Here is a 13,258-nt window from a genome sequence, read left to right as displayed (position 1 = left end):
TGATTATTTGCTCAATGGGTATAGGTTTGTAAGAAACATAATTTCATATAGATTTTACATGAAGTGTCGGAATCGTGATTAAGTGGAAAAAAAAAAGTTTTATTAGTAGTTTAAAATGAACTTATTACTGGCACAAATACGTCAGAATATTTTACTATAGCCTTTTATTATACTAAAAAAGTATTCTTATTTTTTTTTTTTTATTGTATGATTATTCATATTTTTTTAATATAAAAAGGCCAGTATTACTAGCAGAGATTTCATATTACATCCAATAATAAATTTATTATTAAATCGTACATCTAAGATTTAACAATAATAATAATAAATGTTATTTTAATTATTATAATTTATTATTATTTTATTTGAATACCATTAGTATGACTGGCTATTTTTGTTTAGAAATAAGCCATAAACACATTAAAAAATTCAAATATGTTTTTCAACATATTATATGACTAGATATCAAAATATTTTTAATGTGTTTGTGCCAGTAATTTAGTTTTTTTTTTTTTTGTTTTGTAATTGGCTATTGTTGTCCAATATGCCACTCACTTACATATAGAAAATCAAATCAAATAACATTAATTTATCACAATATTTTTTTGTGATGTTATTAAGGGTTAATTAATAATAAGGTCTATTGATGAATCACATTGTTTCTTTATCTATGCTAATACCTACTTTTTTTCTAACCGTTCTTAGCATATTTCTGGACTGATGGCTTCTAGTCAAAGCTTAATAATTAGAAAAAAAAAAAACTATGGTAAATATATTTCTGTGGGTGAATTTACGAGTGGGAAAAGAAGGAAAAGCAATCTGTGAATTACTTTTCGCTATAGGTATATCAAAAATCTATAGTTTATATACATTTATAGTTTATAAAAATTGTACCGTCGACATGGTAGAAAGTAAATCTATAAATTGTAACAGTTTAGATAGATCTACCAAATTATTACGATCAGAAAAGGAAATTAAGGTAATTCGCTGACATTTAAACATATAATCGCTAATTTACTGGTACTATTTTTTTTTTATTTTGTATACTTATCGTAAAAATAATCTTATAAAAATAGCTTTAATTTTTTTAAACGTAAAATGTCACAACTCTGAACTGCTAGGTTAGGTAGGTACATAAAATTTTATGGACCAATTATTTTTATCCAATTATTTTGAATTGTTCCGTAATTGGCCACTAATTGAAGTAGTGTAAACGGTATGTAATACAACCGCAGTGTTGATTAAAGCTCCAATGGACAATTTAAACATATATTTAATATATACTATTGTGAGTTATTTAAAAAATTTATATTTTTAAATATTTACTCATTGTGCACTAATCACCTCTTTGGTTTCCTATTAAATTTTATTAAAAAAAAAAGTGTTTTTTTGTGACATATATTGTCATATTTTTTGGTTCGCATCTTTCTCTATTGTCTGCTATATATACATATTTATAATTATATTACCTTCCTAAACACACCGTGTTTCCATACCAGCATACATATTTAATTTATTCGTTACGAACATGCTTTTAAATGAGTTTGAACAAATGTTTTACGGTAGAAACACGAATGGGACAGAAGTACTCAAACAAATAACTTTTGTACAAAGTCTCCCTCTGGTATATCGGGGATGTAGATGACCCTTCGTCCGTGGGGGGAAAGGGATTGTTAGTAATGGAGACTGAGAATCCCATTGCTAGCAATATACCCAACCAGGTCGACCTCCTCGCGGTCCTCCCTGGAAACTATCATGGTTAATTCCTGATGAATTCATCATGATGGGCTAACTGGCCTGTTTTCATTCTCATCTATCACCCTTCACTGGTGCTCCGCCAGCGTATCCCATTAGCGTAGGCGGGGTTACCAAACCATTTTCACCGATTAAAAAAAAAAGATCCTCCGTCCGTACGTACATATCTTGTGTTTCCAATAAATCGATCTTATTTCGTAAACCCTTGTCGTGTTCCCTCAAAAAAAAAACCTGCAGTTCAGATCTCCAAGAGGAATGACATCGCGTAAGGAGTAGGTATAGATGTTTAGTTCTGGCATAGCATGGGCCACCCCTTCCTTTCCCGTAGGTGTCGTAAGAGCCGACTGAGAGAACTAAATGGTCGAGGAATGGGTAGCAGCTGTTAAAACATCACCAAAACCAAACTGCAGTTGTCAGAGGGGAAAGTTGTTAGTAATGGAATCTAATTGCTAGCAAGTAATCAACCAGAGGGAGACTTTGTACAAAAGTCGATTGCTTGGGTACCTCTATCCCATTCGTGTTTCAACCGTGAAGCAGCTGTGTTTCGGTTTGAAGGGTGGGATATGGCGTGAATTTACTGGGTACAGAGGAATAACACCCGAGTCTTCAGGAATGGCAAAGCATGGGGGGTATCATGGGCGAAAAAGTATACTCTGTTATGTCCATGGTACTGCTCATGTCTATAGGCGACGGTTACCACTTTCTATCAGGTGGGCCGTCAGCTTGTTTGCCATTCTAAGTTGTAAAAAAAACCTTGTTTGCCATCCTAAAAATCACAATTTCTTTTTTCTTTGCAGTTCGTACTGTCAATTCATCGGACGACGCCCAGCAGCGATGTGTCGTCTTTTCAATTGGTATATTTATTTAAATATTTATTTAATAAACATTTATTTAATAAACTCTACTATACAAATATTTATTTAATAAACTCTTTATTGCACCAAAAACATAAAAATATACAATGACAATTTAGAAAAAATCAAGTGAAATACAGTAGCATACAGTTTCAGATTAAATTATATACAAGAGGCGGTCTTATCGCGAGGGCAATCTCTTACAGACAACCTTTGGTTAAAGGAGAACAGATAGAAATGGGTAGGTGGCACAAGGGGGAATTAATTACTTTAAGAATAATATTAATCAATTATATTTTAAAAGAATAAAACGTTTTATTATAATTGGGTTTTCGATAGATAGATAGATGCTCTTTATTGTTTCCTCCATAAGATTACAATAGTAAACTTATTATAGATACAAACAATTACAAGAAAATATTACACTGAGAAAACAATGGACGACCTTATCGCTAAAAGCGATCACTTCCATGCAACGACTGGATGAAGAGGAGTAATTATAAACAGTTTGAATGGAAGCACGATGAAAATTTTATCAGTTTAAAATATGGAGATACAATACATGCAATAATGTAAATATATATCCTTACTCATTATTATATATATATATATAGACATACATACATATACATGCATATAAACACTTGTACAAATACATAAAAACATATAAATAATGTTCACATACATAAAATACAAAGTTATACAATTTTTAGATATCTAAAAAAATAAGTATGCTGACCAGAAATATAAAGAAATTAAGAAGATGACAACGTGAATTTACACGGTACAGAGGAATAACACCTGAGTCCTCAGGAATGGCAACGCATGAGGGGTATCATGGGCGAAACAGTATACTCTGTTATGTCCATGGTACTGCTCATGTCTATAGGCGACGGTTACCACTTTCCATCAGGTGGGCCGTCAGCTTGTTTGTCATTCTAAGTTGTATAAAAAAAAACTTGCTTAAATAAAATGCTTTTGTTTTAAAACTCGAGAGACATTGTATATTTCGAATGGAAATGGGTAAACTATTCCATTCACCCTTGTCTAATTTTAACCGAATATTGTTACAGCTCGCCCGTCTGTCTTTCCCAACAGTGGAAACGGTAAGTATCAAAAATTAACTTTATTTTGTCCCGCGATTGATCACGTTTCCCCTGATGGAAAGCGATGATACCCTGTAAATTCATCCCACCCTTCAAACTGAAACATAGCTACGCAAACACAACTGTTCCATAGTAGAAACACAAATGGGACTGAGGTGCCCAAGCAAACGACTTTTGTACAAAGTTTCCTTCTGGTGATTGGTGTAGATTCTATATGTATAATATAAATTGGACTCTCTTTTCTGCGCTAACCCTCTCATTTGGGCCATTGTGCGTATGAGTCGTGGCTAGTACAGTCTCCGCCTAGAAGCATAAAAGCTTCCTGGAATCTTCACAGGCTGCATGGAGCGACATCACTGTTCCGAGGATTCCTAAACGTTGAGGGACCACAGCTTCACATTCCAGGATTATATGAACAGCCGTTTCTTTGGCATTAAAACGGTTTGAAGGATGGGATATGACAGTGTAGTTACGTGGAACAGAGACATAATAGCTTACTCTTCAGGAATAAATTGTTTCATAAGCGATACAGTATACTCTGTTATGTCCATGGTACTGCTCATGTGTATAGGCGATGGTTACCACTTTCCATCAGGTGGGCCGTCAGCTTGTTTGCCATTCTAAGTTGTATAAAAAAAAGCAGATGATATGATTCTTTTAGTTTAAATTGCATAAAAAAAATTATACAACGTTTTAGTTAAAAATCAAGTAGATACTATTTATTACAGTTTACTTTATTAAAATGATTCGAAAATTAAATTAAAAAAATATATGAAACACACTCTCTTAATAGATGTTTTTTATACATTTTGCACAAGTGACGTCACATCCGTCTTACTTTGGTCCCAGAAACCATATAATATGCCGAGCAGCAAGGTCATCGACCCTCACCACAGCTACGCGGACGAGAAATTCGAGAAACTTCAAGAATACTACAGCTACATGAACGGACGCATGAAGGAGCCACACAATCCGGTATTTTTTTTTATGATGTTGTATACCACTGAGATAGTAAACAAGCACGCGGCCCACCTGATGGTAAGCGGTTCCCGTAGCCTATGAACACCTGCAACACTAGAGGCATTACGTACTTGTGTCCGTCTTTGAAGTAACCTCTTTATTCCTTTTTTGAAAAACCCCATGCTACAGACTCTTGGAAAAACCTCGACAGAGAACTCATTCCATAATCTGAGCGTTTGTGGGAGAAAGCATCTCTGAAACATTGATATTATACTAATAATGGCAAATAAGCTGACGGGTTACCTGATGGGAAGTGGTAACTATCTCCTATAGATATAAATAGCACTAAAATATTACAGAATATACTGAGACGCGCATAGTATCTCTCATGCATTGATTCCATTCCATTCGCCATTCCCGAGCACCATGGTGTTTTCTGTTTACATCGTAATTACACAATTTCCCTTTGCTTAAAGTTGATCACTTTAGCCAATTATGATACTTCTTCATGCGTTGTCGTCCGTGAGGATTGGTGTAACGATTCTACCATCGTACGGCTCGCCATCGACAGGGAATTCATCCTCATGTCTTACAGCCTCAATGGTCGCGTACTGCGCGGTTTCAAAGATGTTTCCTCCTACGAACATTCAGGTTGTGGAATGAGCTCCCTGCCGAGGTTTTCCCAAGAGACTACAGCATGGGGTTTTTCAAAAGGGGGGTAAAGAGGTTTCTTCAGGATCGGCAACGCACGCGTAATACCTCTGGTATTGCAGGTGTTCATAGGCTACGGTAACCACTTACCATCAGGTGGGCCGTATGCTTGTTTGCCACCTCAGTGGTATAAAAAAAACTATGGTGACTCTATACCTTGTAATTTCACTACCATATCCCACCCTTCAAATCGAAACACAACACGCACAACTGCTTTACGGCAAAAACACGGGGTGGACAGAGGTAGAGAGGATAATCGAATATTGGGATAAACAATGTTCTGACAATCGAGATTCTACTGTTATTCCTTTCTTTCTTTTCTATTAGGTTTACCATTAGCCTGTTTTCCATTCCGAGTACAATAAAAAATTCCTAATAACAGACAGAACGGCGTGAGATCCTGGAAAACGCGCAAAAGAAACTATTCGCGTTCATAGACAACCACATCAAAGATTTGAAACGATTGCTTTTTGCCACCGACACGGCACTCATGTCTATGGTGCTGCTCAAGCTGAACAAGAAGATGGACACGTCCGAGGCCAAGATCAGGTCCACCCAGGCGAAGATACCTTTCGGGCTTTATACTAGTCCAGGTCAGTTTTTTTTTAATAGGTGATATCATCATCATTTTCCTACCCTTATCCCAATCATTTGGGGTCGGCATAATATGGTTTTATCCATATTACAAAAAGATTTTGTTTTTAATAGGTGATAATGGAATGGTAAACCCGCCTGCGCTATCGGTATACACAGGCGGGGTACCAGTGGGGTATGATAAGTGAGGATCAAGTTAGGCCAGTTAACCCATAACGACGAATTCACTAAGACTTAGCTACGATGATTTCCAGGAAAAACTGCAACGACGTCGACCTGATTTTTTTTATATCACTATGGTAACAAACAAGCATATGGCCCACCTGATTTTATATATGGGGTATATGGCTGGTAATTAGACTTCTATACCCCATAACTAACAATTGCCTTCTGCTGATATTACCTGGTTGAAACAGTAGTCTTTTGCGGGTTTCCTAATAAAATTTCTCGGTCAAGCATGCAGTTAGAGGAACCACTAACCGATGGGGAACAAAGGCTCATCAGTGAAGTTCTAGACACGTGTTGATGGAACAATGACCTCATGGGTCCTTTTCTATGGAATGGTAACACCGCTTGAGCTATCGCTACATGTTGACGGGACGCCAAAGAGGGATAAAAAGGTGCAGCCGTAAGCAAATAAGTAAGCCCATCCTAAAGGGTTCAACAAGAGTTTATCACGGTTTCCAGAGGGAACTACGTGGAGGTTCCTAATAAAGTATATTGCTGGACTAGACTGGTGACTATGGTCAAGTGTAATGATGTAATAGTCAAGTGGCTAATCCTCATTACTTACAAACCCATTCCGCCATAATCTCATGGGTGTGTGCAGTTAGTCGACGAATGTAAATGACTTAGTCTGCCACTTGTGGAAGTAAAGAAACGGCTGATAATATTTAAAAACTGGTATGGCTGTGTGGTCCCGGCAATGGGCCACCCCTTACTTTCCCGTGGGTGTCGGAAGAACCTACTAAGGGAGGGCGAGGGATGAACAGCAACGTCTCTCTTAAAACATCTCTAAAGCCTGACTGTGGTTATCAATTTATCTGCCAAGCGTGGCAATTACTGGCTAACTTATACTACTAATATAACTAACTAATATAACTTATATTACTGGCTAAAATCCTCCAATTCAGCAGTGGAGAGTTAAAAGGCTGATAATGATTAAAAACTTGATATTTCAGAATTCAAATGTCTGGGCACGTCGTACTACGTAGTGTCTGCGCACAACCAAGAAGATGCCCAGATGATACTGGCCAGCGAGCGGAAACCACATTGCTATACATTCCGAGGTAGATAGATAGATGAAATGAAATTAATTTATTTAGCTAGAATGTAGGTGGTTTTAGATGACAGATTAGACTATTTAACACACACATAATTTATTACAGTAAATAGAAAAGAAAACATAGTGTTAATTACATCTCCAATATAGACTGTCAAGTACATCTGTTTTTTTTTTAATAAAATATTCATTAATGGTATAAAAATTACTACATAACAACCAATTCCTAAGTGTCTGTTTGAACACTGTATGAGCTGTTATTTCTCTAATGTAATTTGGTAGACGATTGTAAACTTTAATAGCCATACAATATGCATTCCTTTTATGTAAATCTAACCTACACTACTCTTTATTGTTTCCTCCATGAAATTACAATAGTAAAATTATTATAAATACAAACAATTACAAGAAATGATCACAGTGAGAGAACAACAGTATACTCTGTTATGTCCATGGTACTGCTCATGTTTATAGGCGACGGTTACCACTATCCATCAGGTGGGCCGTCAGCTTGTTTACCATTTTAAGTTGTATAAAAAAAAACAAAAAGGCAGCCTTGTCGCTAAGAGCGATCTCTTCCATTCAACCTTTGGATGGAGAGGTGTAATTATAGACAGTGTGACTGGAGGCAAGAAACTTAGGTCGTTATTTTAAATACTATAATAATACGTACACACGTTTTAAGTAAATATTTTTTTCACATGGAATTAAACATTAGAGGTCACCTGATTGAAACTGGTTATTGTTAAATGTTAACCCCACCGGCGCTAATGGCGGGGCACCAGTGACGGATGTTAGGTTTTTTTATGCAACTTAGAATGGCAAGCAAGCTGACAGCCCACTTGATGACGGGGGGGAGAGGGATTGTTAGTAATGCGAACTACCAGTCCCATTGCTAGCAATATACCCCGTCAGGTCGACCTCCACGTGGTCCCCCTGGAAACCATCTTGCTGAATTCCAGGTGTATTTATCACGATGGGCTAACTGACCTGCTTTTTCATCCTCACCTATCATCCCTCAATGGTACTTCACCAGTAAATACCGTTAGCACAGGTGGGATTACCATTCCATTATCATCCATTAAAAAAAAGCCCATCTGATGAAAAGTGGTACCCGTCGCCTGTAGACATGAGCAGTACCAGTGAGGTGAGGATGAAAAGGTAGATCGCTTAGTCCACTGTGGTGAATATACCTGGAATTTAGTATGATGGTTTCCATGGACCACTTGGAGGTCGACTTGACAGGGTATATTGCTAGCAATGGGACTGATAGTCCGCATTACTAACAATTCTTTCCCCCCTTCTTACCTTGATAGGTGCATTCGCCTTCACCGGTTTCTACCACCGCCACTCGGAGGCAACATACGTAGGTCCACACGGCGAACAGTTCCAGGCGAAGGACCCCAGCCAAGGGCTGTATTGCCATTCTGATGATAACTGGAGCGACGCGCAGTGCATATACAAGTATATCAATTAATTTTATACAATCATATCAACCAGAGGGAGACTTTGTACAAAATATATATATATATATATATATATATATATATATATATATATATATATATATATATATATATATCCTTTCAGACCCAAGATTTTTTTTAATTAAATATAGTTTCGTGTTTTGGAGCCAAGCCATCTTGCCGGCACGCACGAGACTACTGCACCACCTAACCGCTAAAACGATTTCTTATTGGCCGGTTTAGAATCTCACTATCATGTTATTTCAGCTTCGTGCGTAAAAATGAATTGCGCGCGGTTTTAGAATTTTTTAAAGTTACAACTCACGCCCGTATCGTTCAGGTCTGAAAGGGATATATGTATTAACAAATATATGATCATGTAATATTATATATAATGTATTTGCAGAATTAACCCCCGCGAGGAGTTCCCCGAGTCGGTGGAGTACGAGCCGAAGGTGTCGTACTGGTGCGGGCCCTACCGCTACTTCATACCCGCCACCACCGACGTGCGCTGCATCTTCTCCATCTTCTCTATGAACTTCATATTCCGTTTCGGCTACGACGGCGTCACATACAAGAGCTCGGATTTGTCGTTTGTAAGTATCGTAAAACTGAAACTGCGTAGAGATTTTTTTTTATACAACTTAGAATGGCAAACAAGCTGACGGCCCACCTGATGGAAAGTGGTAACCGTCGCCTGTAGACATGAGCAGCACCATGGACATAACAGAGTATACTGTTTCGCCAATGATAACCCCCATGCGTTGCCATTCCTGAGGAGTCAGGTGTTATTTCTCTGTACCGTGTAAATTCACGCCATATCCCACCCTTCAAACCGAAACACAGCCATGCAAACAGCTGCTTCACGGTTGAAACACGAATGGGACAGAGATACCCAAGCAATCGACTTTTGTACAAAGTCTCCTGGTAGTTATGGTCTCCCTCTAGTAGATATGTTGCATCTCTGTGCATTTTCTACCGTATTTATCACGGGGAGTGCTCTGAGGAATTGTTCGGATTGATACCTGCTCTGCTGATTTTCACCGCCGTACAACCCGCCACAAGTTAAAGTTCCATCCCAACCATCTGGACGAGTGGCGGCCTTCCAGCGTGCGTTTTTCAAGGCACTTTCTTCCACGCACAACCACTCTTTGGAATCAACTTCCAGTATTGCAGGTGATCATTGGCGGCGGTAGTTACTTACCATCAGGTAAGTCGTATGCTTATTTGCCCGTGTTGTAAAAAAAATACTACAATAAAATTCCTATGGGGCCAAACTATATCAATGTATATCCTTTCAGATATATAATGCCTACTTCTTGGACTTATATAGTTACTCATTTTAAACTTAAAAATGTAAGCCGTTAAAAATTAAAACTCTGTCCCGTTCGTGTTTCTACCGTGAAGCAGTTGTTTGCATGGCTGTGTTTCTGTTTGAAGGGTGGGATACGGCAGTGAATTTACTGGGTACAGTGGAATAACACATGAGTCCTTAGGAATGGCAACGCATGGGGGGTATCATGGGCGAAACAGTATACTCTGTTATGTCCATGGTACCGCTCATGTCTATAGGCAACGGTTGCCACTTCCCATCAGGTGGTCCGTCGACTTGTTTGCCATTCAAAGTTATATAAAAAATAAATTAAAATTCGAATCCGCGCCGAGCCCATCATACATAAAAAATAAATTAAAATTGAATCTACGCCTAGATGTACCAGAACGGGCAGGTGTTCTACACGGACGAGCCGTGGGCGGGCATGTCCTGCTGGAACTGGGCGTGCAAATGGCGCCACAACCAGAACCAGCGCGGGAACGAGTTCGTCGTCAACTGATTTATTAATATATGTTATGTTATAATAAATAATATTGTGTATTTTTAATTTTATTAACATTTTACAATTTAGTTTTAGTGGATGATTATGGATATATATGGTAATTTATTTGCATTACTTACAGAACACAAATAACAACAGATATAGGGGGGAAAGGGACGGAATCCCATTGCTAGCAATATACTCAACCAGGTCGACCTCCTAGCGGTTCTCCCTGGAAACTATCATGGTTAATTCCTGATGAATTCATCATGATGGGCTAACTGGCCTGTTTTCATTCTCATCGATCACCCTTCACTGGTACTCCGCCAGCGTATCCCGTTAGCGCAGGCGGGGTTACCATACCATTTTCACCCATAAAAAAAAACAGATATAGACGCATACTAGAAAAAAGAAATTAAAGAATACATACAAAAAAAAAACAATAGGAAAATATATAAAAGAAGTAACATAATTGTTCATTTCGTGCGTGGTGCCACAGTAACACAAAATGGTCACAACTCAGTTAAAAGAGTCAGTTTTGCCCTTAAAAGAGCAGAACGCTGATATTTTGCTGTGGTCAAAAAACAGCCGCGAGATTCCTTGACAATAATAAATAGAAATAAATAAATAAAATCAATTGTGGTATAGAAATCCTGCCCGTGCCATATGGCATCGAGCTTGCCACTTGTACAAAGTTTTATTGTGCAATAAAAAAAAAATATTCGGGACGCTCCTTTATCGCTGTTTTGGTATCAGTTAATGCATACTATAGTATTTATTAATTTATTTATTTATTTAGGTTCACCAACAATTGTTTCCACAAAATAATGTAAATATATATACAATTATGGAGCTTAGAACTAAGTGTAACAATTGTTTATAGCTGCAAACACAGCATATATTGATACATGTATAACAATAAGTACGGAGAAATATATATATATATATATATATATATATATATATATATATATATATATATATATATATATATATAGCTTACAACTATAATTAAATGCTTAACAACTAAAACTAAAACCATCATATCCGTAAGCAGATCCAGCAGCACGACTCATTTTATAATATTTATAGATATTTCGTACAAAAACAATTGGAGTATCAAAATTAATATCGACCTGGTCACTGCAGCTGTTTTCAATTTGACAGAACCTTACTATTGGAGTATTACTACCCGGAACAGTTCTAAATGGAGGTATTAGCGGAGTTATAGGTCCACGAGGTAATCTAGAAGGGAGTCGCAATTTTATAAGGCTTAGTAACTGAGGACAATGTAATTTATATGTTATAAGTTTACACATAAATATGGCGTCAGAGACTTTCCTGCGTTTTTCTAATGAGATCATCTTAAAGCACTGCAGCCTGGCCTTGTAGGATTAAATTTTTTTGCCAATGCCAAAATTATAATAGATATGATAATAGAATAGATAGTATAATACTAAAGATATTAGGTGATTAAATTAAAACATAATATAATTTAAAATGTATTTATTAACAATATTAAAATTGCATGTACAATATTTTACAATATAACAACCTTATCTACAACTATGCTAAATGCATTATTAGTATTGCATTGCACAATTTTATATATACATATAAATAAACAATGTTATTTAACAATCTTATGAAATAAACATTTGCATTGAATATGTCTAGTTTGTAGGATTTTCTGGCACTTTTTTTTTTTTTTGGTTTATCCTTAAACTGTATGAGCATGATTCCTTTGCCTTATTGGCAAAGGTACTATTATAATACAGCCATGTGTAATATCTCTTTATCTTCTCCATAACATTTCAATATAACATGCAGAACATTAACAACCAATATTGTTACACAAAATCCATTCATAATATCTTCGTATTATCTTTGTGCGTGTATTTATAAATATAAAAATAAAAAAAGTCATATTTGTGTATTAAATCTCGATAACAACATATTAAGGTGAAATCGAAACCATTGGCGGTATGTAAAACTATCATCTATTTATCTATCCATTTATGCTACAGAGCATAAAACAATTTTTTTTTATACAACTTAGAATGGCAAACAAACTGACGGTCCACCTGATAGAAAGTGGTAACCGTCGCATATAGACATGGGCAGTACCATGGACATAACAGAGTATACTGTTTCGCCCACAATACCCCCCATGCGTTGCCATTCCTGAGGACTCAGGAATTTTGTAAATATTTTACGAATCAAAAATTCCAAAAATGACATTTCAAGTCTCCCATACTGCTGGAGTTACAGCAGCCGAACGCGCCGTGTTATTATTGGAAGCAGATTTCGATTTTTACCCAAACATTAAATACTTTTTCTCCGGAATTAAACAAAATCTTTCTAATCATATAACCAGTGATACCTATTGACTTCCGCAAGATGAAACCTATTTTAGTAAAAAAGTATATAGTTTGACATTTACCTTAAATAGGTATGGCAAATGTTTTTTTGGATATAGCTTAACCGCCTTTGTTACTCTCATGTTATATGGCGTCAAAGATTCAAAATCCTAGTTTGCTTGACCTTTTCCGTCAAAAAAGAGAGACAAAACACAAGCGACCGAACAATCTCATTACACATTTAAAAGTAAGGAGGTATATATGTGTTCTATAGATTAGTCTTAAACTATTGCAGGTAAATCTCTGGAAATTATTAACAATATGTTTTAATACTTTTCATGTTAAACTATTTTAAC

The 13,258-nt window shown here is 36.5% G+C and overlaps 1 protein-coding gene across 2 annotated transcripts; it reads left to right on the top strand.

The window, feature by feature from the left end:
* Nucleotides 1-770: 770 nt before the first annotated feature.
* On the top strand, nucleotides 771-10,613 carry LOC113510051 (uncharacterized). 2 transcript variants are annotated; one of them, XM_052901314.1, is made up of 9 exons: nucleotides 771-979; nucleotides 2,553-2,609; nucleotides 3,683-3,715; nucleotides 4,565-4,690; nucleotides 5,769-5,979; nucleotides 7,162-7,269; nucleotides 8,579-8,726; nucleotides 9,135-9,324; nucleotides 10,438-10,613. In XM_052901314.1, the coding sequence occupies exons 1-9, from the start codon at nucleotides 902-904 to the stop codon at nucleotides 10,558-10,560; spliced, it is 1,074 nt and encodes a 357-aa protein (XP_052757274.1). In that variant the 5' UTR covers nucleotides 771-901; the 3' UTR covers nucleotides 10,561-10,613. The 2 variants fall into 2 exon arrangements, with proteins under 2 accessions (XP_052757274.1, XP_031766545.2); XM_031910685.2 differs by lacking the exon at nucleotides 771-979 and adding an exon at nucleotides 1,179-1,288.
* Nucleotides 10,614-13,258: the final 2,645 nt, after the last annotated feature.

This window comes from Galleria mellonella, unplaced genomic scaffold (assembly GCF_026898425.1).
Source record: "Galleria mellonella isolate WM207_F2 unplaced genomic scaffold, CSIRO_AGI_GalMel_v1 utg778, whole genome shotgun sequence".
Lineage (NCBI taxonomy): Eukaryota > Metazoa > Arthropoda > Insecta > Lepidoptera > Pyralidae > Galleria > Galleria mellonella.
The sequence above is the reverse complement of the archived record's forward strand: the minus strand, read 5'-3'. Positions and strand labels throughout refer to the sequence as shown.

Excerpts from the sequence above, each read along its gene's own strand:
- LOC113510051 (XM_052901314.1), top strand. The coding sequence starts at position 902 with ATGGTAGAAAGTAAATCTATAAATTGTAACAGTTTAGATAGATCTACC. Across the intron at positions 5,980-7,161 it reads CGGGCTTTATACTAGTCCAG|AATTCAAATGTCTGGGCACG; the intron begins GTCAGTTTTTTT and ends TTGATATTTCAG. Across the intron at positions 9,325-10,437 it reads AGAGCTCGGATTTGTCGTTT|ATGTACCAGAACGGGCAGGT; the intron begins GTAAGTATCGTA and ends ATCTACGCCTAG.